Source organism: Amblyomma maculatum, chromosome 3, assembly GCF_055883805.1.
Source record: "Amblyomma maculatum isolate TAMU_Amacu chromosome 3, ASM5588380v1, whole genome shotgun sequence".
Lineage (NCBI taxonomy): Eukaryota > Metazoa > Arthropoda > Arachnida > Ixodida > Ixodidae > Amblyomma > Amblyomma maculatum.
The window spans coordinates 100596122-100623659 of record NC_139346.1 but is presented as its reverse complement, the minus strand read 5'-3'; the positions used below and the strand labels follow the sequence as shown (position 1 = coordinate 100623659).

Below are 27538 nucleotides of genomic sequence, written 5' to 3'. Positions count from 1 at the left end.
CGACCACAAGGGGCACCGTACTAATGAATTCGCAGTTGACAGCGCATTTTTAAATGAGGCAATCGCGGCACTGCTGGCTGGTTTCAGTATCATCTGCTACCACCCCACGTAGCTGGTGCACAAAATGGCTGCATTGTCCGGAGTGCTATGTAAATGCTCGTGTGCAGACGGCTGTGATATTATTTATTCCAGCGCATAAAACATATGTATTTTATGCATCTTCGTCAAGCCACTTTGTTTTCTCTCGGGTATTCATTGCAAACAAAACACAAATTATGATGTCCGAGGTCTACAGCAAGCATACTTTTCCAGTCCTGGAAAATCTTAGCCTGCGTTTTTGCAATTACGCCTCCAGAAACAACAGAGTGAAATAAAATAATTATCTGGCTGCTGCTGCTGCTTATCGACAGATGTACTCTTAGTTTATACCGATGTACAATCCTCAGACATGTGGCATGTTGCATCTATCGACGATTGCGATACACCGAACTAGCTTTTCCGCGGACGATCTGGGCAGGCGTTCGCACAATAAACTTTGTACATGGCATTGAGTGCTGTTGTTCACATTGTTTCCGAAGCGTCTGAGGGACGTTAGTTATCTTATCCCTGGGAGTTATCTGATGGCGCAGTGGCCTTTGCATCCGAACTAGATTATTTTGAATCCAGTTCCCCATGCTTTATTTTGCAGGAGAGACTGACGGGAGGCAACTAGGTTGGCATACGGCGCATTTCCCTCATTTCGTGCTTGGTTGATACAGTGGAGAAATGAGGCTGCCTCTTGTGCTACTCCTTAGTGTTTATGTTTTGTGGGCTGCAGCTGAGACAAGTAAGCAATTTTTAATTCAGAACCATTGCTATAGTAATACTTCGATTTTGCCCTCGTATCTCTGAAGTCCCCTTGGAGCAACCGCATGACCAAGAAACAAACCACCAGTTGGTTCCTAACCGCCACAGAGAAGATAATAAGATTGCATGGCCAGGGCGTCGGTCGATTGCGATATATCGGTAGCCCACAGCGCGCTGCGCTAACAATCCTTTTCGCTTCGCAGGAAAATTACAACAAAGGTCTTAATTAACCTTCCTTTATTTCAATAATACTTTAAATAATACGTTTAAGGCTGAACTAGAAGATTACTATGCTTGCGAAAGCAACGATAAACATAGAGAAATTTACCAATATTGTTTTAAATAATGGTTTTGAAAGCATGTCGCTCTCACCCAAGACAAATTGCCATCCAATAACTATATAGACGATGGGAGGGTTTGGTAGCAGGTTATAAAATATTCTTTTTCATTGGTTTCGTTTACTTAAACGCGTTCTTAGGTAAAGGCTTTCATTGAATTCTCGTAAGTTGGAAGAACATGCAAATGGGTCATGATTTCATTTTTCAAGTTTAAGCCCTGTTATGGTACAGATAAATCAAAACAAAAGCTTGTTAGGTCGAACTGCCTTTCTGTTGAAAGATCTCGTCGCCTACCGCTATAAACGGAGCGATGTCTCTAGTAAGAAAACCCTATGTATATTAACGTACCAAGTGAAAAGAGGGAGCATATTGAGGCCTAACTCGTGCTAAAGCAAATATTTTGCGTATCCCTATGAATGAAATAAAATATTTCCAACAGAGCAGCATTGCTGTTGTTTTTCCCGCAGAAGTTGATTTTACTGCTCCTGCCGTGGCACGTTAATGCCTGACAGGAACAAGTCAATGTAAGAAGTAACACAAGTTTCTTCGGTTGCATGTAAAACTTATTAGCATCCCTAGACCAGCTTGCTTCTCAAAAAAAAAAATATTTAGTGCATATGTTTGTCTCAGTGGTGGAGCCAGTTTCCTAAGGATGAAGAGTGCTGGCCACGTGATCGCAGTGATGCATTGTGGTCGTAATAAATATTTACCAGCCTATAACAAACTGCCAGAGAAGGTCCTGCTCCCATCATATTTTAGAGCGCAGCTCTTTGGCGCCCGTTCTTAAGTTTCGCGTCGACGTCGTCGGCATCGGCCTCGTAACCGGCTGCGCCCCACTTTCATCGCCCCAGTTATAGTGCTCTAGAATATTGGGCAGTGTGACGACCGCGCGCGAAATGCAAGGGAGCGGGGGGCCGCTTTTGCGATGACGGAGGCGCCGCAGCGCAGAGGGCGCCACCAGCAACTGGTGTGTCAGCCGTCCGAGCGCCCGCGTATGCGCGCTGCGCGGCGGGGCGGATCAGTACGTTCTTTTTCGCTTGTGCCTCGTCTCGATCTGCTAGTGTCAACATTTTACAAATATGCCGACTAACGCTCGTCTAATATATTTCCCATTTTGGCCGTCGGCAACACCTCGGGGAAGCAACATGACAGTAGTTGGGCTATAGTGCTCTTGGGCTCCGAAGAAAACAGCTTGGAGAGGGGCGCGCGCACGAATTCAGACTCGCACAGCACGCGGTTCATTCGCCGTACAGCTTGAGTTAGCATTCCTAAAGCACTTAATTCGCGTTTTGGAGTGTAGTCGTTTTGAAAAGGGCGGTGTGGAGCCAGGATGTATGAAGAAGTCAAAACGTGCAACACATGCGTTCGAGCACTGAATAAATACAGCTGGTCATCAGTAAACAATTATTAAGTCCAAAATGGTATATTCCGTTCATTGACATGCAAACCATGCCGACTACATTGCGTCACCTGAAAACACTAGAAAAGTCGGCATTGCAGATCGATTGAATTAAATATAGAGTATCCCGCTGAAGGTATACATGATAGCAAGGAGATAAAAAACAAACGACAAGCAGGTAAACAGGCTATTGAATTACAGAACACAGTGGGTCTGGAAACGTGGAAGAAGTAGGAGGTAAAGACTGCAAAAAAAAAAGTGTCGCCTAACAGGGAGAGAGAAAGGGGTGTGTGGGAGGCATGCGGCATCGTGAATAGAGTGACCGTGGAGGTGAAGAAAGGGTTGAAATTTTTGTGCGGCACGGCAAACGTACGACTCAGAAAGCGGACAATTAAAAATAGAGACATATGAAAGGCAATAAAGAAAAACGGAAACGGCCGAGCTTAAAAACCAATTGAAGCCATGGGAAGACGAAAGCAGTGCACAAACAATTAAGCTACAATTCGGGCGTGCAATCGAACGCGTGTAGAGGTATGACTGTCGATATTTAGGAGTCAAAGTGTACGTTAATCTAAGGACAAACCTTTTTTTTTTTTCAATAAACTAGAATTTCTTGTAAAGGATGGATTTAAATATCCGGAGATGCGTGTTTACTTAAGACGTTTAATCTCAATGCGTTATAGCTTGACGGTAACTCAATTGTCCCAGAAAATGTTTTCATTCTAAGTAGTTTGTTTTATTCTGCGTGCTCAAGCAACAGGCAATATGCAAGTGATTCTTACCCCCAGAAAATCGCTCTAGGGATGTTGTGGTGCACATACAAAATGAAAAAGAAAAATAATAGCTTTGAAAAAAAAAAAAAAAAAAAAAAACGACGCATAGAGGACGCAGATGCTATAGTATGCGCGTAATTCGCTGCCGCTAGACCATTATTATAACGTCAAAACGTTTAGTTTACTATATGGAGAGATTTTCGATCAGCTTTTAACACGCTGCGAAAGAGAGGTTGTAAGACCGGCACTCGGTTTCTCACCATGAACAAAAGCTCGAAGCTAGGTCACAGTTTGCCCAACAATTTGACTCGAGTGGTCTTTCTGGACTCCTGCGCAATTCATATTTTGCAACATTCCTGTAGAGTGTTGAAGCTGAAACATTTTATCTGCTTGGAACAGAAAGCTTACACTTGAAGTAATGAAATTTCATGTGCTTTTGCGGCTTCGCTTTTTCCGAAGTCAAAGAAACGCGACAACAGTTCCCAAAGGAAAATATAATTAAATTTCCTTGGAAGTATTTCACGTGTAATATCAACCTTGTTATAATTTTCTTAGGGAAACAATTATAGCCTGATTAGTTCTGTAAAGAGTAGTCGCCAAGTCGCCCCATTATAGTCATTTAACTAGTACATTCGATTACTCATATTTCGTACCACACACTCGAAAATAAACACGCATTAGTGTCCGAAATTGAATTTAACCTTACATTAATTACTTGCTTATTGGGTGCTCCTCATTTGTTTCGCATTTTTTTCGTTTTCTTTCGGTGCGCGACAAGAACCGCAGTACTTGCCAAGGTGACACGCAATTATTAGTGTTTTTTTTATTTGCTCTGTACATCTACCATTGATATACTATTAAACGTCCACACTCAAGTGCCCACTATAACCGCATTCCTTCGTTAGTGACTGGTTTAATTTTTCGTATTTTATTTCAAGCATTGCCCTAGCTGTACTTGACTTTTTTTTTTCATCTGTACAACTGTTTCACCCTTTCGTGAGCGGCACGTAAACAATTGTCCGTGACATATGTATTTGTTAATCGCTAACAAAAAATAAATCCTTGAGTGGCGTATATGTTCATTTATTTTCGCCGGTACCCAGTGCAATGCTTCAATTTATATGGTTAAGAATAAATATATTTTGCTCGCGCACTGTAATTTGTGTAAGCGGTGATTAAGGTGCAGAAAGAACACCAATTAAGGAGATAAATTACAAATTGCTGATGATTTAAGATAAACGTTCAGTCATATATTGATAAGCGCAAGCTGCAAAATATAAGCAGGTGTTCGTAAAATATTCGCAAAGAGCCCTCATAAAGCTCAATTAAGCATTGATTCTCAGGTATACTGTTTTCCTCCGCGTATAATACCGCTCCTTACGGGAAGAACGAATACAAAAGTCCACGATTCGTTGGAAACAATGCTTACAAATATCTCATCTGACGATTTGTGGCTGTCCGCAGGAGTAAAAAACGTTGAAAGAGATTCAAATAGCGATTCAAACATCGCACGCAGCTCTGAAGGAATACCAAAGCGTGCAAGGCGTCTCCACAGAGATGTAAAGGAATTGCATGGATCAGTTTAAGCCCCTGGAATAAGTAGTCTCTTTATTAAATACTGCACCAATGGCGTAGCGTTGGAAAATAGCTCCAAACAGAACCGCACTGCTCATCTGTACCTCCGCTGTCCCCGCAGCGGCTACGCGCCGAGCGCCGAACGTGGCACCCCTGTTGCAGGTCGCGCCCTCTCGCGGAAGTCGGTTCTTGTCATCGCAAAAGCGGCCCGCTCTCCGGCGCCGGTCGTCACACTGCCCAATATTCTAGAGCCCTATACCCCAGTTGAGCCGGCGCTTCGGCAACTCGAGCCTCGCAGGAAGAGGAGGGGGAAGGGAGTGTATACACTCAGCGGCGAACGATGGGGGCAGGAGCCCGCGCAGCAGTCGGAGAACACGAGGAAAGGAGGGGGGGGAGGGGTCGCCAGAGGCAGCGCTAGCAGCGACTGACTGATTCTTCCTCCATGATGCCGCCGACGCCGCTAGCGAGTCAAAGCAACGTGACTGCGTAGAACACCGTCGCCGCCATGCAGAAAAAGGAGGAGGGGTCCCCCCCCCCTCTTCCTGCGTGGCGGCGAGGGTGCTCTCCGGTTACCGAAACGCCGGCTGATCACGGTGCGTGCATCCCGTTCTCACTCGCTTCACTGGCAAGCGGCTTCAGCGGCATCAGTCAGTCGCTGTTATCTGTTCATCGTGCAATGTTTCTATGGGCCCAAGCGCTGCCTCCCGTAACCTCCTGATAACTTAAATGCTCTCTTCCTTTCTCCGACCACAAAGTTTCTTTCATGACTACCAAGAACTGTTTGTGGAATGTTTCTTGAAGGAATACGTGTGGAGAATAAAAAAAGTCTGTAATTGTACATGTAATTGTAATTGTCTTTCTCGAAATCTTGACCTCAATCTATCGAAAAGGTGATACAGCTGATGAGCTGAGATCAAATTTCGTATTAGGAAGTAACGTAATCGTCTGCAATGTTTTTTAACAACCTAATGCAAAAATTACTGCAACTATTTGCTGACCGCAGCTTATGAGTGACATCAGAAATAACGCAAGCTATCTTTATGCAGATGATGAACAAAGACCGCTATATTTAATTATTTATTTATATTTATTTAAAAATACTGCTGCCAGCAGTGCTTCATAAAAAAAGATAAGTTACAAAAGATAAGTTTTGCATAGAACGCTCAAAAGCATATACAATTTGAAAGCTTATCAAAAGCATTTGGATAGCATAGAGGCCTGGTGCTGACTTCTGCCATGGGCGCCTTCACAGAAGAGAATTGTAAAAATTGGGTATAAAATATTGTTTTGTCAATGTTTAGGAGAGGATATCACAATGAAAAAAAAGACAACCCGACTGCTTCATAAATAAAAATGTGAGATCGAACATCGGCCTGCTTTGAGTATATTGAAAGGAAAATGCAAAATTTGATGAAATAACGGTACGCTCAGGCTAAAACAAAGAAATTACACAGTAGTTAACTAATCAATTAATATAATGTCATCATCATCATCAACCTGACCATACCCATATTTCTCCAATTAACCCGGTTCTGTGCTAGCTGCATCCATTTGACCCCTCGAACTTCTTTACCTCATCCACACACCTAACTTTCTGCCGCCCCCTGCTACGCGCTCCATCCCTTGGAATCCAGTTTGTTACTCTAAGCGACCATCGGTTATCCTCTCTTCGCGCTACATGTCCTGCCCATATCCATTTCTTCTTAATTTCCACTAGAATATCAGTAACTTGAGTTATTTCTCTGACTCACTCTGACCGCTTCCTATCTCCTAATGTTACCCCTAACATTTTTCGTTCCATAGCCCTCTGAGGTGTCCTCAACTTAAGTAGTACCCTCTTGGTTAGCCTCCACGTTTCAGCCCCATAGATGAGTACAGGTAAGATGCATCTGTTTTATACTTTCCTCTTGAGCGATACCGGTAAGCTGCTAGTCATAATCTGCGAGTGCTTGCCAAATGCGCTTCATCCCAATCTTATTCTTCTTGTTATTTCGTTTTCATGGTCCGTATCTGCGGTTACTACCTGTCCTAAGTAGACATATTCGCCTACTACTTCCAGTGCTTCGCTACCTAACGTAAATGCTGTTCCTTCCCGAGGCTGTTGTACATTACCTTAGTCTTCCGCATATTGATTTTTAAGCCTACCTTTCTACTTTCCTGTCTAGGTCATCAGTCATTATTTGCAGTTCCTCCGCCGAGGTACTTAGTAAGGCAATGCCATCAGGAAATCGCAGACTACTGAGGTATTCTCCATCTACCCTTATCCCTAACTGCTCCCATCCCAAGTCTCTGAATACTTCCTCTAAGCAAGCTGTGAATAGTACTGGGGAGATTGTGTCTCCTTGCCTAAGACCTTTCTTTATGGGCATTTTGTTACTTTCTTTATGCAGAAGTATGGTTGCTGTGGAGCCACTATATATCTATCAGCACTTTCACGTACGGCTCGTCTACCCCCTGATTTCGCAATGCCTGCACCACCGCCGAAGTTTCAACTAAGTCAAATGCTTTTTCGTAATAAATGAATGCTATGTATAAGGGCTGGTTATATTCTGAACACTTTCTATCACCTCATTGATGGTATGGATATGATCGATAGTACAATATTGTTTCCACGAAACTTAGGCAAGTCTAATTTGTTCTTCAAGGACATGCCCGAGTTTGGTTCGAAAATCATGAGGCAACTATGAACGATTGGGAGACTTTCAAGGAAGCGTTTCTGACTGCGTTTTCAAGCGCCGTCCGAAAGGAAAGAGCCCAGGCCCTCCTTCAGTCAAGACTTCAACTCCCTAACGAGCCTGTCCTGGCGTATGTTGCGGATATGAAGCGCCTCTTTCGCCGCGCCGACCCTAATATGACCGAAGGTGAGCAAGTCAAACTTTTATTGCGAGGCGTTAAAGAGTCGCTCTTTGCGGGTCTTGTGCGAAATCCGCCAAGAACTGTGGTGGAATTTGAAACGGAGGCGTCTACTATTGAGAAGACGTTGGCCAACCGAATGCGCCACTACGAGCGACCACTTCAGCCGGACGGCTCAATCCACTACCCCAGCGCATCTACAAGCGGAGAGAACCTTCAGGACCTCATCCGGTAGATCGTGCGAGAGGAGCTCCGCCGACTGATGCCATCATCGCAACAACAGCAGGTGGCGACGCTCGCGGACGTCGTCCGTGAAGAAGTCCAGCAGGCGCTGGGCGTAATATTCTGCAGGGCTGGTTATATTCTGAACACTTTTCTATCACCTCATCGATGGTATGGATATGATCGATAGTACAATATCGTTTCCGAAAACCTGCTTGATCCTTTGCTTGATTGCAGTCTAGGGTTGTCCTGATTTTATTAGCGATTACCTTAGTAAATACCATATACGTAACAGACAGTATGCTGATTGTCCTGTAATTGTTAAGGTTCTTAGAGTCCCCTTTCTTATGAATGATGATAATGTTTGCATTCTTCCATGCTTCCCGTACCGTCGATGACACCAGGCACTGCGTATAAAGGGTGGCCAGTTTTTCTAGCACGACATCCCCCCCCCCCTCCCGTCCTGTAACAAATTTGTAGTTATCTGATCCTCTCCAGCTGATTTCCCCCTTTTTATAGTTTCTAACGCTTTCTTGACCTTGTCCTTCGTCACTGGTGGAACGTCTGACTGTTTGTCCCTACAGCCAATCTCATTACGGTCCTGATCGACTACTCTGGCTGCTGTAGAGATTTGCATAGAACCCCTCGGCTACCTTGACTATGTTGTCCTTATTTGAGATGGCGTTGCCCACCTTGTCCCTTATCGCATACATCTGGTTTTTGCCGATGCCCAATCTCTTCTTTACCGCTTTAAGGCTTCCCCCGCTTTTTACAGCCTGCTCAATTTTCTCCATGTTATACTTCATTATATCGGCCACCTCTCGCTGATTGATCAGCTTTGATATCTCGGCCAATTCTATCTGGTATGTTGAATTGGGAGCTTTCGTGCTCTGGCATTTCTTAATCAAATCTTTCGTCGTAGAAGCTTTCAACTGCCTGGTCATCATAACTACATGTGGGTGCATAGGCCTCCACAACCTTCAGTTTATAGCGCTTATTAAGCCTAATTACGATGCCTGCCCCCCTTCCATTTACGCTATAGAATTCATCTATATTGCCCGCCATATACTCATATACAAGGAAACCTACTCCTAGTTCTCGCCTCTCCGGTAAGCTTCAATACCACAGTACAAGCCCGTCCTTCAGTACAGTATATGCCTCATTCGGCCTCCTACCCTCACCAAGCCCTATGACATCCCATTTCATACCCTCTAGTTCCTGTAACAGCACTGCTAAACTAGCTTACCTAGCTAGGGTTCTAGTGTTAAACGTTGCCAGGGTCAGTTTCCAATGGCGGCCTGTCCAGCGGAGCCAGAAGTTCTCACCACCCCCTGCTGCGTCAAAGGTCTGACCGCCGCCGTGGTCAGTTGTTTAGCAGCCGCTGGTGACTGAGGGCCGGGGTTTTATGGAACTAATAATGAGAGGTTGCGGCCAATTACTGCACCAGGGTGGCCAACTCCTGTTCTGGTGAGGGAGTGCGTTTCCGGAGGTGTTCACCGGCATAAGGTCGCACCCCAAACCTGTTTATGCAATTCCATCGACAGGCAATTTTTTTTTTATCCGGTGGAGAATTACGTGGTACCGGGATTTGAGCCCCGGTCCTCTTGTATGCGAGGCGTATGTTCTACCGCTACGCCACCGCTGCATATTAATATAATGTACATAATCACTAATCTTTGAAACCTTCATTTTGCATTTTTCGCCATCGGTCGGCATGCGGCCTCATCACTACCACTGTAGTGCACGGAATGATCGTGGTCATACGTGGTGTCACGAAAGCGGATTTATCATTTTCTTTGTTGCTCGGAAAGCACCGTGGTTATTTTGGAATAATTGCAGGCAAACTCAACTGCTACCGTATTATTGTAGACTTTTCCAGCATCCTTTTGCTGGTTTACTTTGATTTTGCTACGCCGGATTTAAGTTGAGCACTGGCGTATGCAGCGGGTAGTTATATCTCGGCGACCAACGAGTGCGTTTCTCGTTATCGCTGCCTCTGCCGTATTTCTTTGCGTTAATTCGTTTGCGATCGCTATTAAGCCCAATAAAGAGTTTATTTCGGGGAAAGCCAAGTCTCTCTCTTTGCTGTCTTTGAAATCGTCACCACCACGTAATAATATGAGCAGAAAAAAAAAAATTAGAGAAACTCGCAGATAAAGTGATAGAAAGAAATTTAGGATCACAGGCGCACGCCTATATCCCTTTTAGTCTCATAGCATGAGTCTCTCTGGAACATTGAACCCTAAAACGCAAACTACATTCATTTCGGCTAGATATTCTCTTTATAATTGGAGCATGTATCTCGAATGGTGGAGTAGCTCTAGACACTTTCCAAAATGTTTTTGCGAGTATGAGCTGGTGTAGGGGTACAGGGGGGCTAACGTTCCCAGGCCACATGGTCTGCTTCTGAGCACTATAGCAAGGCAGCTACGACGGCCCCAAATCTCAGAATACATGTGGAGGGTAGAAGAAGAATTATTGTAACCTCTGAGATAATTTATAGCTTTAATGGGATCTCACGTGATAGAATATGCTGACCAGAAACAAAACCTGCGGCCTGGGAACTTTTGATCCCCCCCCCCCCCCTGTACGCACGCGATGACGTGCAGACTAACGCAATACTCATTCCCAAGCTCAGCAGGACAATTCGATCCTGTGACTGGAAAATTGCGGTGCCACTATTTTACCACACATATATCTACTTTTGTTTGTTTGTCTAGTTTCCAAACATTTTACGTTGTTCTCGCTTGCCTGATATAATGGGCGCCCTGTTCCGATTTAACCAGTGCTCCTCTTCTTTCAGCCTCCAGGCCCCTTCCTTCACGCCGTCCGAGAGATGTAAACTGTGAGCGCTCACGTCCGATAGAGAGAGTAAGTTATGGAGAAGGAACCTTTTTGCAACCTGATGCTGATATGCGCTAGAGCGAGCCCAGGACATTTGTAGGAAGGTGACTGAGTCTGTTCCATAATCTAATTTCTCGGAGTTGTGCAATGAAAATGAAACTTTTATGTACTGTTTAAAAATGTAAAAAAAAAGAACATCTTTAAACAGCATTTTAAATATGGATAATTTTAATTTCAAAAATTACAACAGGCCGTTAGATCACGACTTATTAGTGTATTGAGAAACCCATCTGATTGTAGGGTGGGAAGTCCGACGTAGCCTCCACGAAGCATGTTCAGTGATCATCTGTTAGATGTATTAGTAAGCCTCCAGATGTTAACTGGGTCATATAAGCAGACTGAGATTCGGCATAAAACATTTCTGACCTACTAGAAAGCGATGCGTCGATGACATAAATAAGAACAATAATTCCTAACAACGAATAAACAATTGTCCTCTAGAATTGTTTTCCGCTATCTTATTTTCTTTAAACTACGCAGAAAATCTAAAGAAACAGCTTTAGATATTGGCAGAATTGAGCTGCGAAAATTCAAGTCACTGCAATGAGACATTTACGAGTTATAATAAAACAATGAATACGTACTGGTAAACATCAAAGACCAGGATTTCCGACTTCTTGATACTTTCTTAGATAACACGAACGGCAAACAGCACTATCCTCAGCCAACTGGTAAAAATTCGTTAACATGATACGTCTGCTATTTTCTTATATGCAGACAAAATGGCAAATGCCATTTCGAAATGAGTCATGCTTCAGGGCTTGAGTTAGCTGTCGGACGATAGGATAGCCTTGAATAAAAAAATGTCAAAACATATTTTACGGAACAATGGTGGTGCAGTTTTTAAAAAGCAAGTTGATAAAAATTACTGAGCTGAACTTTGTATTCTTTAGCGCAAGGAAAACTTGGACAGTACGGGAAAATAGAAAACCGTACACCTGACGCAGGCCTTTATCACAATCATTAGCAAACAAAACAGCGACACATACAATGATAGCGCGGTAAAGCCAACTTTAATATATGCACTTTAAGGATCGGAGGAAATTGCACACAGTACAGTTCAGAAATAAATTTTTGAATATTAAAACTGAGCTTTGCCGTTATCTCGCGAAGTGCAATATCGGATAAAGACTAAGAATATTCTGCCCGTGAATTGTAAGTTGTAGTAAGAACGGTCAGCGTAGTGGGAAGAAAAACAGGTACGACGTTTCATCAAAAGCGCAAAAAATAATCAATATCGACCAGAAAGACTTGAATAGGCTATCAAACTAGCAATGCGCAATCAGTGTTTTTGAATGATTTCTTACTAATAGCAGTTTGTATTAGTTAAAGGTTATCAGGAGAAGGATTGAAGAATCGCGGTATTTGGCCAGCCCCTTTTCAAAGCCTTATATTTCGTATAAGACTGGCAAGCTCCGTAGTTTGGGAGGCATAAAGTGTAAGCTGCGTGTTTATAAAATTGTTATTCTTGAAGGATCACATTGATGATTACAAAGACTGTATGGGTGTACTGCCAACGTCTTTGCATATTTTTGTGGACTTCTTTGCTCGTGTAATATGTTGCTTTTGATGAAATATTTGCTTGTGCTATCAGTTATCGCTATCTTTCCCGCCGATGAATTGGCTCTTCTCTATAGCGGTAACAGTTTCGTATTATTATTAGTAATAGTTGCGGTAACCTATACCAGAAAGCAGTTGTGTTGGATGGCGAAGATGAACATTGGAGCCATTTGTACAGTACCTCTGAAAAAAAAAAATAAAACAAACAGAGCGCACTAAATATGACAAGAAAGACTAGACACCACAGGCGCAGACACGCAAAAAAAGCGTTTATTAAGAAAACAGATACATATACTCAATGGCTATATAAAAAAATTAAATCACGCAGGTTCGGCAAGATGTGAAACTTCCCTTTGATTCAGGATAGCTGATGGGTAACTGACACATGTGGCCTCATTCTTACTGATATGCTAGACCCCTGATACCCATCCAGTAAATTGATTAGGAAGAACCTAACTAGAATTGAAGTTCAATTAAGATCCACATCAATGTAAAGACACGACCTTCTCACGGCTTGGCCAAATTATATGAAAGCTGTTTTGTAAACGGATTTTCGTTCATCTAAGCGAAAGTGTGGCAAGACCTATATCTGCCGCTCCGGCCGATATGGGTATTGCCACAGGAGAGCGGAAGATGGCATACTACTCCTTTTTCACATTTGGCGTACGGCATTATGTTGTTCACAAAGCATGCAGAGCTTCCGTTTATCACGCACGGGATAACTAGTGTGCTTTCTAGCCCTGCCACAAAGGAAATAAAATTTTTTGGTGCTGAAAGTAAAATATCGACAGCAAAACTCTTTCCGTCGTTTTTTGCTGGATGTGAAAACACGTGAACATAGAGAAGAAGCGATGCTTTCCTTTCCTTCCAATCTTCAGCACTCGTAGGGTCTGGCCTATTCACATGCTTGACTTTTTTTAGCATTCAGGTGCAAGCTAGAGCCAAAACGTCCTGTGGAAAACCAGCCAGTCTTACTAACCTAAAGTTCTCACAGAAAGTGTCATTCATTGAATGAATACAGTACATTAACAAAGAGAACCCCCTAAAGTCAACGTCAATGCCAGAATTCACAATTTTTATTGACCGAAACGAAACTTTAAAAGGGGCTTAATCGCCCTCGGTGTATACTCCCAACAGACATGGTCTTTTCCGAAACGGAGGTTAGCGCCTAGACCCTGCAACCAATCTTCGGTAGACGGCACGAGGTAAACGCCAGTAAACGCCATTTTTGTAACAGTCTTTAAAAATCTCCGCAATACGCTAATTCAAATCACGTCTATTAACGAAAATCAGGTAATCAAAAACATACCTGAAAATCGTTTTTGATAGGGCACTCAAGTTTTCTTCACTGCTGTTGTCAACCCTATAGAGCATAAAATATCAACTGTAACCAGAGCTACTTTAGAGCCGGAAGAAGCACATTTTGTCTCGTAAAAAGAAAAAAAAATCGAACGGTCATTCCACTCAACAAAGAAGTAAGAAAGACCGAACGATAACTTTCAGTAGGCACCGAAATTCATAATATTTGCGACCCTACATATTTGGGCTTATTATAAAGCCCTGCGTTACTCCTGTAGTCATGAACCTGGCCTCTGGATAAATGCGATGTATCATAGCGCACTGCAGCCGATAAGCCAGGCAACGTTTAAAATGTTTAAATATATTTCTCATGTCATGTAATACACTTTGTAACAATTTATTATAGCCAACTGAATCCAAATCATGACGAGTATATAAAACATGCCAACCGCAAAGCATGTTATATACATGTTCAAATAAATTTTCTTTTACCCCCACCGTCGCCGATTGAACAATGCAACTTGTTTATGGGGCATAGCTGTAAAACAATTGCTTTGTTTTTCTCAAGTATGGAGTGAGACGAGCGTTAATCACAAGTCCTGCCATTGTAGAGGACACGAATATTGGGCGGAAATTGATAATGTCTTCCAATTCCCCACATTTATGCATTATGCTTACGCAGCCTTTCTGATGGCAGATGTAAGCTTCAAATTGATGAGCTGAATAATCATTTCGATTTTGAGAAACTTTAGGCTTATTACCTGTGCGTAGAATACGTATACACATGCACAAAAACATGGAATACAGCTCCACTCGGTTTTAACAGCAAAGTATGGCAGACAAGAAGAGGCCATTTTGGAAATGAGGTTGTTAATGCTGCTGAAAGCCCTGGGACGTTTTTCATGAACGTCAAGTCGCCTTAATTAGTGGCCTGCGAAATTTGTTCAATGCAAAGAATTTATTTCATTTATTCATTGCATTGCATCATATGTGTTCATCAACTTGGAGAGGCTCCGCTAACTTCGGAAGACAGTATGAAAGCCATAGCAGTAGCCACTGAAGGGTGTTTTCCTTTTCCATTCTGATTATCCAATTCTGAGCTTCAGCAGGAATATTGTACTGCACATAATAATTGTTTGAAAAAAAAATAACATAAATATGAGTAAAGAAGGAATCAAGAGAGGAGCTTTCTTTTAATTAGCACTTATATTTTACACAGACCAAAATATCCACCTCCCTTATAAATTCTCCGCTGAATCAATGCGGCGCCCTACTTTTGTCTGTGCTGAGCAGCCCCAATTACGTGCTTAGTTTTTTCGTTGCCGTTTTCAGACAAACTGTTGATGTTACCACACACTGCCATGGAACAGTCGACAGCTTTAGCAATGACACTGGGCAGGTTGTTGTATGGGCGATGCAATTCTAATAATAAATATTGCTTGCTCAGTGGACTACGGCAACAAGTTTCAAAGTTCTCTGAAAAGAATGAGAGGCTCAGAAGGGTTTTTTTTTTGCGTTTACTTTTGGGGAATATGAAACTACACAGCGTGCTGCATTTGGAATTAAATAGAATACTGGCGTCAAGCTGTAGCACGTCTGCTTCAATATGTGGCTGGATATAATTAGTATTTAGCAAGGGTGAGGTCAATGTCTGCGCTTACGGCGATTTCGTAACGTAGCAGCGTAATTCCTAAAAGCTTGCTCCATATGTGGCTGCCAATTACAGAAGCGCCCCGATGGAAGAGCCAAGTGCATGTATGTCTGCAAAGGTTCGCCGAAACGCATTGGTCTCGAGCCGGATGGTACACCGTGCGACGTGAGTGAATCTACATTGGTTACCTTGAACTTTTAAAAGATTGCATGGAAAGGACGCGTAATAAATATGGAGGAATTTTCTCTTCGCTGGATTACATATGTAAATATTTATTAAATGGCGCGAAGCACGGGAACGTTCAGGCGTAGAACCGAGCGCAGGCTGCTGAATGAAATAAATAGCCTACACATGCTCTTACTCCCCTTCATGGATCACTGCCTTGTCGTGGCGAAGGGGCTTGCGAAACTCGATGAAGTCGTGAGCTCTGCTGTGTAGGGCCACCCAAGATAGACAGGTCACGGCAGAGAGTTCTGACAAAATGTGATTCACTGGAGAAGGTAATGGCAACCCACTCCAGTATTTCCTGCCAAGAAAACCCTATGGCCAGTCACAATACCATTATCGATATGGCGCCGGAAGATGAGCCCCCCAGGTTGGAAGGCGTCCCACATGTTACTGGGGATGAACAAAGGGCGATTCCTAGTAGCTCCAGGACGAATGAAGCGGCTGGGCTAAAGCCAAAAGGACGCTCAGTTGTGGATGTGTCGGGAAGCGACCGGAAAGTCCGATGTTGCAAGGAGATATGTCACATAGCAACATGGAATGTAAGATCTATGACGCAAGGTAAACTGGATATCGTCAAGCGAGAAATGGACAGATTGAACATTGATATCTTGGGTATCAGCGAGCTCAAGTGGACCGGAATGGGACAATTTAACTCCGGCGACCATTATGTCTTTTATTGTGGGCACGAATCCAAGAGAAGGAATGGGGTCGCTCTCATAGTAAACAGAAGAATGGGCAAAGCAGTGCTAGGGTACAACCCCAAAAACGACCGAATGATTTCACTTCGGATCCAAGGTCACCCTTTCAACATAACAGTTATCCAAGTCTATGCACCGACCACTGCTGCTGAAGAAGCTGACGTTGAGAGATTTTATGCGGACCTACAATGCCTTTTAGACCGCGCCCCATCATCAGACGTCGTTTTTCTCATAGGAGACTGGAATGCTAAGGTCGGGAGTGAAGAAATATCCGGAATTACAGGCAAGTTCGGTCTTGGTGAGCCAAATGAAGCTGGGCAGAGGCTAGTAGAGTTCTGTCAAGAAAACAACCTGACCATAGCGAATACTCATTTTCAACAGCACAAGAGGCGCCTGTACACATGGATTTCACCGGACGGTCTGTACAGGAATCAGATCGATTATATTATTTGCCGGCAGAGATGGAGAAGCGCTATACAAGCAGTAAAAACAAGGCCTGGGGCCGATTGTGGCACCGATCATCAGCTTCTTGTTGCCAAAATTAAGCTTCGATTGAGGAAAACGCAGAAAACTAGAAGGCCTTTCAGGTATGATCTGGATCAGATTCCATTAGAATATGCTGTGGAAGTGAGGAATCGATTTCAAGAATTAGATCTAGAAGACAAAGAGCCCGAAGAGATGTGGACTGATGTTCGTGATATAATACAAGAAGTTGCTACTAAGGTAGTTCCAAAGCAAAAGAAATGCAAAAAAGCAAACTGGTTATCTGAAGAGGCTTTGCAAATAGCTGAGGAAAGGAGGATGGCAAAAGGTATGGGGGAAAGAGAAAGATACAAGGTTCTCAATGCGGATTTTCAGAAAATAGCAAGGAGAGATAAGAATGCCTTCCTGAACATACAGTGTCAAGCAGTTGAGGACAACAGCCAATTAAGAAACACAAGAGCTCTGTATAAGACAATCAAAGATATCAAAGGAAGCTTCTGTGCTAAGCTGGGCGTGATAAAGGACAAACGAGGCAAGGACCTCACTGAAGCCTCAGAGATAAAGAAGAGGTGGCAGGAATACACAGAAGAACTGTACAAGAAGGACCCGGATGTGCAATCCCAACATAGGACGGTTGTGATTACTGATCTCGAGCCGGGCATCCTGAAGAGTGAAGTTGAATGGGCCTTAGCCAGCCTTGCTAAGAACAAAGCAAGCGGAATTGATGGTATTCCAGCTGAGTTGCTTCAAAACCTCAACCACGACGCTGTTAACACACTGCATACATTATGTCAAAAGGTTTGGACAACCCTGCAGTGGCCACAGGATTGGAGGAGGTCAGTTTACATCCCCATTCCAAAGAAAGGCAGTGCCAAAGATTGTTCCAACTACCGCACGATCGCGCTTATTTCGCATGCTAGCAAGGTGATGTTAAAAATCCTGCAAGGTAGGCTGCAGCAGTATGTGGATCGGGAGCTTCCGGACGTGCAAGCTGGGTTTCGCAAGGGCAGAGGAACTAGAGACCAAATTGCCAACCTTCGCTGGATCATGGAAAAAGCAAGAGAGTTCCAGAAACCCATTTACTTCTGCTTTATTGATTATGCGAAAGCGTTTGACTGCGTAGATCACAGCAGATTGTGGCAAGCTCTCCGAGAGATGGGAGTTCCAATTCACCTCATCTGTCTCCTCAGGAACCTGTATGAAGGGCAAGAGGCCACAGTCAGAACTGGGCATGGTCTTACTGATTGGTTTCCGATTGAGAAAGGGGTGAGGCAAGGCTGCATACTATCGCCCTGCCTATTTAACCTATATGCAGAGTGCATCATGAGGAAGGCCGGTCTGGACGAGTCTTCAGCTGGAGTGAAGATTGCTGGAAAACGTATCAACAACCTTAGATATGCGGATGATACCACTTTAATGGCAGAAAGTGAAGTGGAACTCAAGAGACTTCTGATGCGCGTACAAGAAGAGAGTGAGAAGTTTGGGCTTAAACTGAACATTAAAAAGACGAAGATCATGGCGTCTTGCCCTATCAAGTCCTGGAGCATCAATGGACAAGAAGTGGAAGCTGTGACAGATTTTCTGTTCTTGGGCGCCAAGATTACCTCGGAAGGAGACTGCAGCCATGAAATTAGGAGACGCCTGCTTCTGGGAAAGAGAGCAATGGTTAGCCTTGACCGCCTAGTAAAGAGCAGAGACATTAGTCTGCCAACCAAGATCCGTATAACCCGTGCTATGGTCTTTCCAGTTGTGATGTATGGATGCGAGAGTTGGACTGTGAAAAAGGCTGACCGCCGAAGAATTGACGCGTTTGAATTGTGGTGCTGGCGAAGACTCTTAAGAGTTCCTTGGACTGCCAGAAGATCAAATCAGTCCATATTGTCGACCATAAACCCTGACTGCTCATTGGAGGGTCAAATTCTAAAGTTAAAGCTCAGCTACTTTGGTCATCTGATGAGAAGAGAGGAGTCGCTGGAGAAGGATTTGATGTTGGGAAAGGTTGAGGGTCGCCGGAGAAGGGGTAGGCAGCGAACGCGATGGTTAGATGGCATTCTCGAGGCATTGCAGATGAAGCTATGTGATGTTAAGAAGATAGTGAGAGACCGGAAAGCGTGGCGTGACATGGTCCATAGGGTCACGAAGAGTCGGACACGACTGAACGCCTGAACTGAACTGAACTGACATGCTCTTACTAGGGCAACGCAAAATTTTTATAATTTTAAAATCTATGTATGTGTATTAACTCTATACTTCCAGAAACATAGCGTACATAATTCGGAAGACAAAAAACACGCGCACGCGCTGGAACAAACAAGACACAAAAGGGACTGCACTTCCAATCGTTTTTTTTTTGTAAAGTTGTGGTTCTGAAATACATTTAGTGGCCGTAGCGGCAACTTTAATCGCAGTTCTTCAAAAATGTCATTTCATAATCTTACATCGATGGCGACAGCGTACCGACGCAACTGTCGGTTCCAGTAACTCGCTGAATAGGTTCCTGTATTTCGATCTGAAACTTGTCCTTCGCGCGGCGAAAAAAGTTATGTTTGCTTGGTAATCTAAAACACAATTTATTCACATTGCAAAAGGACAGTGATGGGTACGAAACAACCAAAACCGCTTATATCAGGGTGACTGGCGAAAACTGCCTTAGTACGCCCTCATGATCATTAAACGAAAATGTACATTTTTCGGCCCAACCACGGTTAGATTTCACGTCCCGATCATGAATCTATTACAGCGTTAAACATTTTCGAGTAAAAGTCAGTTAGGAGGACTTGTTTCTTCGATATTGTTTCTTCTCCAGCCTGCCTCCATGTCTCTTTGGTGCTGAATGCTTAATAATCTATAAATCGCAACCAACTGGCCCAAACCACTATGCTTCTTAGAGCAGGACCTGCATGACCACCAGAAAAAAAATGTTTTTCTTAAACGCTTGCTTTTTCAAATGAAGACCTTTAAGTAAAATTTTAAATGTGAAAGCATGTGTCCTACTTACGCCCATTCGAAGTGTGTGATTTCGAATGCATATTTGGTTCCAGCGCCGCGGTAAAAAACGCCTTCCAGGAGTGTGCTTAGCTGGGAGCTGCGTCAAAAGTCAGCAGTCCATGCTCTCCGTTGAGTTTGCGACCAGCGCAGCCGCGAGACCAATCCTGGAAAGAGCAGGAAAATTTATTTGAGGCACACATCCTGCTAAGGGTTTTATTCAGCGCTGAAATGTAATTATTTGATCAATAAAGATGCACCGGTATCATTTTTCCTCGCTCCTCATTTTGCTCATTTCGCGTATCAAAGTTTAGTGTAAACATTCAGGTTGCATTACTAAAGCATTGAAAACGCAATGTTTCGCAATACTTTTCCTGACTACCGTGCCCCGGGCCTCAGGCTTGTGGTGCCACCACGTGACATCTAATCTGTGAGCTCAACATCACTGCTATTTGATGCGTGTTTGCAAGGCTAGGCATTGAGTTGAAATGACTTATTATTCGACCAAAACAGAGTAAACTTTGCTTGCACATAGACACAAAAATTTAAAATTGCTCGCATTATGCGAGAAGAATAAACGAGCTCCAGAAAGGACGTCAACTAGCCGTTTGAAGTGATCTGAATAAAATAAACTCTGCCAACTAATGCTTCGTTTTGGACATTCATAAATAGCCGACAAAATAAAAGGCAAGTATGCTGCCATGACGGCGATTTTTTTATTTTGTCGCTCTCCACGTGGATTAATAAGCAGAACAACTGTGATCGCTTGGTACACGATAAGGATGAAGGGTGCCCAACATGCATGCCTAAACAGCCAGCTTAAAGGGAAACTGCACTGATTGCAGATTTTGATGAGTTTCGAGGAATTCAGTGATTACAGCTTCCAGGTTAATCATGCGGAATATCTTCGCGCTATTATTTCACACAATGCCGCCAATAGTGACTAAAACCGTTTCTGCTATCAGGCTTCTCCGCACAGCCCAGCGACGCGGGGGGGGGGGGGGGGGGGGCACATGGTGACGCCACTGACGGTTCCGGTATGTTTCCTTGGTTTGAAGAAGTAAAAACAAAGCTCCCAAAAGTGCAGACCTGGAAACATTGTTTGGTGGCATCATAAAATGCATCTCTGGATGTAGACGAAGGTAAACAAAAGAAGAAATATAACCGTCCGTGACGTCATCCCCGAACTTCTACGCAGTCCTTCAGTGCTCTGAGGAGAAGCTCGAATTTGATTCGTCGATTACGTTATCACTTTTAATGGTAGCGTAAAATCACTTTGGAATCATTACCGTCACTTTATGAAAGTTTGAAATACTTAAATATCGCCGAATTCTCGAACAGCGATGCAGCTGCCTTTTAAAGATAACCGGCACGACATAAGTAACATACTGCTCAAAAGGTAACTATGAAATTCTCTTTCTCGTTCACAGCGTTATGCATTGTAAGGCTGAGGCAGGAAAGAACCGGCGTAGTTATTCGCAGGCAACGTAAATGGAGGGGGGGGGGGATGATTATCAGAGATAGTAATAAATGAGGTGGTTCTTGCAATTTTCTTAAGCAGCCATTTCGTTCCTTTGTGTAGTAGCCTAATAGAAGCTTTGAGACTGCCTGTGATTTCATGGAAATCTAAGTTGTCGAACAGGCAGAGAATTGTTATTGCTAAAGGAAAATTGTTTCTGTACGATCAGAAAGTTACGAAGAAAGTTAGGTGGTTTAAGTGATTGGGGATCCCCAGAAAGCAATAATGTGACGAGGAGAATATTAGCACTTTCAATGAAAAATTATAATCCCTAATTAAGCCTAGGCTATGGCTCCTGCTGTACTAAGGTATTGGAGAATAACTTACTGCAACATGCCTACATTGATCTAAACACTCAAGGCAGATTTAAAACTACAGGGGCGTTCATTTTGGCACAGAAGTTGGAATGCATCATGGGGCCTTAGAACCAGATGCCGCGCAGACATTGCCGGACATGGGATATTCTTTTATTTAAGCAATAAGCAGAAATACCTCCGCAGTCATGAAATGTTCTTACTAAAAATTTAAAACTAAAAACTTGCCCGCTAATAACATTGAAACGATTTTTATCTCATATGTCAAAACTACTTCGGTCTCACCATTGTCTGTATTTTTGGGTAAATATTAACTATATTTTTGTGGTGCTTTCATAGTGTCGAGACGTCAGCTCTGCAGCCGCCAGTCTTCGGCAATATTTTAAGCTTTTTGGCTGGGATCAGAGATTCTTCTCTAATGTTGCTAGGCCGATCTGTACTTAGCCGCAGCTACTGTGTTGCCTACGGGCACACGAATATATGCCTCCCACGTCAGATTGTCGCACACAGACATGCTAACGAACAGATTCAATGCTTCAAATATATTACCTTCAAAAGCCCTAATGCGTCTGTGTTGTAAGCAAGAGGCACTGTTCAGCTTTATCTATTTCTTTTTACAATACCGTTCCGGACTGTTACAGGGTGGGAAAATAAAGAAGAAATACAGAAAAAAGGCACGAAAATTACTACAAGAAATACAATTCTAGGTTTTTCTAAAAAGCCTCAGTTGAGCTGGTGTTATGAAAAATGTGAGGGATCAGGATATTAAATTCAAGAGTGGTTTTCGGTGGGAACGAGTATTTGAACAGGTTAATTCTAGGCACGGCATAATGGCAAATGAGTGATTAGTACGGGCTAATAATGTTCCTGGGGGTCGAATATACAGAGTAGAGTCTACATTAAACTTATTTTCACGGAGCATGTAAAGAAACTTGAGGCGCGCTATTTTTCTACGTGTGGTTAGTTCAGGTAGTTGAGCTTGGATGCGTAGAGCAGTAACTGACTGTGTTTTGCGGTAAGCAGAAAATATAAACCTTAAGGCTAATCTTTGCACCCTCTCAACTTTATTGATCTGGTACTGGCAATGTGGGTCTCATATTATACTTGCATACTCTAACTTAGGTCGGACCATACTTTTAAATGCTTGAAGTTTAACATCAGGTGTTGAGTGTTTCAGTTATCGTTTTAAGAAGCTAAGCATTTGTTGAGCTAAACCCCATAGCTGATCAATGTGTACACCCCAATTTAAAGTTTCAGTAAATGTGACGCCTAAGTAGTATGTACTGAACAAAAAAAAAGGGAAGAAATGAAAATTTTTCTACTCGGTTAGCGAAACTAGGTTTGTAATTTTCAGGAACAAAATAAACGATATAGAAAGAGTATTACGAGATAAGAAAAAGCAGGTTAAACTTAAACCGGTTGTTTTAGGAAACGGAGTTTTGGTGTTCATGCCCCACACTACACTGCCGCACACTACCCAGCAAAGTTTTAAAATTGTCATTCTTAAAAAAATATTACGAAATTAGTTGTGAGTCTGGTGGGGATAGTGCAACGTGTCATGATGTTATAGCATATTTTATTCATAGTAAGAATAAACCGACCGTAGATAATGTGTACCTCACCGTGCCGAACTTATTTCCTGGCTTCCCGTATTTTTTTTCATAACCTCTGCAGCAGCTGCAATTCCCTGCAGCAATAAAAAAACCAATTAGACTAAACAGAAAGTATACTTAGCTGCTCCTGTAATAGACCCAGGGCACAGATTAATCCTTGCCTCTAACCTCGAATAGTGGCATCCATACATGCCATTGCCACGTAGGGGTGACAAAGCCGTTGGCGACAAATGAGGAGGCTTACAATTCACTGGAATAAACTATTTATTGGCCATCAAAGCTTGGTCATCATAGCACGGCTTCGAGCTGGCCGAGCATCTAGCCGTCCATCGAGCAAAGCACACAGCAGCCCGTACGCTTCCCTTTTTTTTTTCTCTAGAAGTGCGGAAGGTAAGAAAGGAGAAGCTGACAGGCGAGCCAACGTAGACAGCGCAAATTCAAACCAATGACAGCTTGAAACTGCCCTCAGTAAAGCACAGAGGAGTTTGCGCGCTTTATTCCTTTCGTTTTTTTCCTACCAATTAGGAATGGACTGCGGTGGCCTGAGCGGCAGCTTAGGTAGCGCTAAAGATGTGACAGCTTCTGTGGCGCGTACTTGGCTCAGTGGACAAGCCATTGCATCTTAAAATACGCCTCGTATGTGAAACAACTATTGCGACGAAAAATTGTCCATCCATAAGCTAAGCAATATTTTGTATAATTTCACAGCCTAATTCCAAACGTCAACATTTGCGTGCCCTTGGAAGATGTTCGCAGTCTTGGCAACTATTCCTTTTCTGCCACTGCAAAACTCCGTGTGCGTGTGTGTTCAAATAACTCATGCTCAGTTACCCAATATATGGGCTGCCCCGCTTCCGGTCAGTACTCAAGTTTTCATTACAATGAGGAAAGCAAACACACTATCCATGCAGCGCGCTGCGAAGAAGCGTGCTCTGGACTCCGAAGAACCTGCGTCGCCTCACAAATGCCAGCTTCCTCACAGAACCACCAAAAGAAAACGAATGAAAACAGAATATTGCAAACGCACAGAAGTGGCGCTCACTCTGTATTCTCCCGCATCGCGCCTTTTGACAGAGATGTCCTGCAGTAATTTTTGCTCTGAGATGACTCTTTAAACCCCCATTAAATTTGATTTTTAGCTGTGGAAAATCACTAGTCTTCGCTAAGATATGATAATGCTATTAAGCTTCTATAGCACGTGGAAGCGACAAATGGCTGTTAGTCATGCTGATCTTTATATCTTATATTTTTATATCTTCATATATCCAATACCTAACATGTTTTGAATGCTCAGTAATGTGTACCCGAGCTTATCAATGTATTTGAAAAAGCTATAGATCAGTGTCAATGTTTGATAATTAGAGGCATATTATGTACACTAACTCTCGGCCAGCCTGTAGTTTTTGTGAAAAGGCAATAATGACAAAAGTGGGTGTTTTTCTTGGACGTTTAAGGTTCTTAAATCTGTGAAGCTCTGCTTTAGTACACAAGCATTGTCTCCTGTGCACTAGTAGTTAAATAGTATCAGTTCTTTTCTCTACTAACAGTCATTCTAAAGCTTTAGATAAGCCTGCTAACTTCCATTGTGTGTGTTTCACTATGTTCACTATTCTTGCTATAGCTACAAATGATGCGGTGTTACGAGTAAAAAAATAAAAGGAGCAGCAATTACCTTTGCTTTGTCCACATAATTTTAAGAGAAACCAACATGGCCAAATTAGGTTATAGTTTTCTTTTCTACGGTTTTTAATGGTGAAAAATCTTCCCGCCGTTGCGTTTAACTCTTTAAGAAACTCATAAAAATATTTTGGTACCTGGCGGTGGGGGGAGGCTGACATCACAGACAGTAATATATGCCTTTAGTACTATACGTATGTATAACAGTTTATCGTAACCTCTTGCATAAACCACCGAATCTTCCACTATGAAAGAGAACTTTGTGCACAAGCTTCTGACTGTATTTTTCTCTGTGGAGCATTGCATTTTTAATTTTGGGCTTCTATTTTTGTGCTGATATTCAGCAATCATAATAAATCCTCCTCGTTTTTTTACTAGTGCATTTGACTTTTCTTTTTACACATTCAAAAGACCATTCTTTCTGCTGCTGTGACTAGTGTTCTCGTATGTATATGCAGTCCCCTTGCTGCTTCATTCGACCATATGCGGAGTGTCCGTGGTGCCCATGGTCAGTGCAGACAAATAAAAACGAGGCAACCTGACTTCCGGGGCAAGTGCAGCGGGACGTTGCAGCATTATTTCGTCAGCATCTGTGTGCTAATTTAGTCAGGCTTTCTTAAAGAAGACTGGTATTTTTCCGTAATTTTACTTTCATATTTGATCAAGATTTTGCCATGGTGATAAGCTCTTGATAGGAAGAAAATGGGCATAAATGACACATTCTTATTTCCTTACTCTCAAGAGTACACTAATGAGACTATTGCTACCTGCATATGTTGCAAAAATAATGTGTGACGGCATATTCCAGAAGTAAGCTATATGATTTTTAAGGATTAAATGTTTAGCTAATATTGTCGGTAACCTTCAATTTACGAGCTAAAACAGGTAATATCAGGCACAAAAAAGTAATTATGCGGGAGCCGAATGGGTATTAATGAGAGATCTCTACTTTTTAAGCCCTTGTACTGGCAAACATGTATCTCAGAATGTGCCTGGGATGTATGCCAGTCTGGTATTTCAAAATTACGTCGTCTAATTTAAGGAAAAGTAGTGCCAATCTTTTCTGAGTACGACAAGTTCAGCGGCGTCCACAAAATATAGATATGTCCACCTCAAATTTTACCCTTTTGCCTTACCAAAATTTGATGTCATCCTCATTTCACCAAAATTAGTGTCCATCCTAAATTGATTGTAAAAATTCAGCGATAATCTTTAGATTTTGGTATGGCACCCCAAAAATTTGGCCTTATGAACCCTTGAACTTTGAGCTCATTCAAATTTTACCTAAATTGAGGTCCTGCCTATTTTTAATGTGACCAATTCAGGGGTGACTTCAATGTTCCGCTTCACTATCAACAAAATTTCGTCCCTAAATTGTCAAAATTGGCTTCATCTATATTTGACCAAAACTAGTATTTCTCTGTGGCCAACTTAATGATGCTTTTCAAATTTAGGTGGTCACCATCCGGATGATGCAGTGGTTACGGTGATTTACTACTGTGCTTAAGGACGCGGGATTGAATCCTGACATCGGCAGATGCTTTTCAAGGTGGGGAGGCAAAACCCAAGGTGCGTATGTGGTGTGCGATGTCAGTGCCCGTTAAGGATCCCAGATGGTCAAAATTCAGTTCTCCCTTACGGCATCTCATAGCCCGAGTTCCTTTGGGATCTTAAACCCCATAAACCAAGCCAACCCATCAACTTTAGAAGGGCCAACCGCTAGAGATTGGCTCTGGGTGCTCAAAATTTAACTTTGCCCGAATTTGCCAAAATTCGCTTCCAACTCAAGTTGAGTATGACCAGGTAAGTAATGAATTTGATTTAATAGGACCACCCCATGATTTATCATACGCATGGAATCCATACGCATGCAGCTATTGAGCCTGATCATAAGACGAAGAAAGCATGTAGTGGAAAGCGATTGCTTTGTGAGTTATATGCCGAAGCAGAAGACTGGTCACCCTGGCTAACAATGGCTTAATTGTGCAGCTACTCCAAAAGAAGATGGCCACCACAGAGTCCATACAGGTTCATGCTATGCATTCATTCTAGATTACGGGAGAGACATTCATTCTTTATTACCTGCCACAGTGGCGTCGTGGTTAAGACGCTCGACTTCTATATCGAAGTATGCTGTGGTTGCTTTTCTATGGAGGCAAAATGCAAGGCATCCATGATGTCCGTGCATGTTAAAGAACTCCAGGTCATCGAACTTTCCGAAGACCTCCCCTACTGCGTTTTTCATAGCCAGGTTTGCTTTGGGATGTTAAACCACATAAACCAAACCAGATATTTTTACGAGCCCATCTGACTTGTCTTTCATTCTGCATATCACGAAAAGAGCGTGCTTACATAAAAAAAATTCCACTATTCCTAGGGACATCAAGATTTTTTTGGGTAACTGTAATATACTTATTCATTCCTTATTATTGCTCTTGTATTCACCTAGAAGCTTGGTGTAACTGGTCGCCTTCAATAATTACTGGGTATGTATGTTATCTGCTACGGCACACATAGGCATCACTCATAGTAGGAAAAACCGCAGCAAGAAACGAGCATAGTGGCATCACTTGCTAGGTGGCATGCATCAAAAGTTATGTA

General features: G+C 42.8%; 1 protein-coding gene across 1 annotated transcript; it reads left to right on the top strand.

The window, feature by feature from the left end:
- Window positions 1-687: 687 nt before the first annotated feature.
- Window positions 688-20079, top strand: LOC146195430 (uncharacterized). The gene is made up of 4 exons (XM_084596234.1): window positions 688-826; window positions 10810-10877; window positions 15496-15585; window positions 19871-20079. Exons 1-4 carry the CDS (start codon window positions 766-768, stop codon window positions 20006-20008), a joined length of 357 nt encoding a protein of 118 aa, XP_084452360.1. The 5' UTR covers window positions 688-765; the 3' UTR covers window positions 20009-20079.
- Window positions 20080-27538: the final 7459 nt, after the last annotated feature.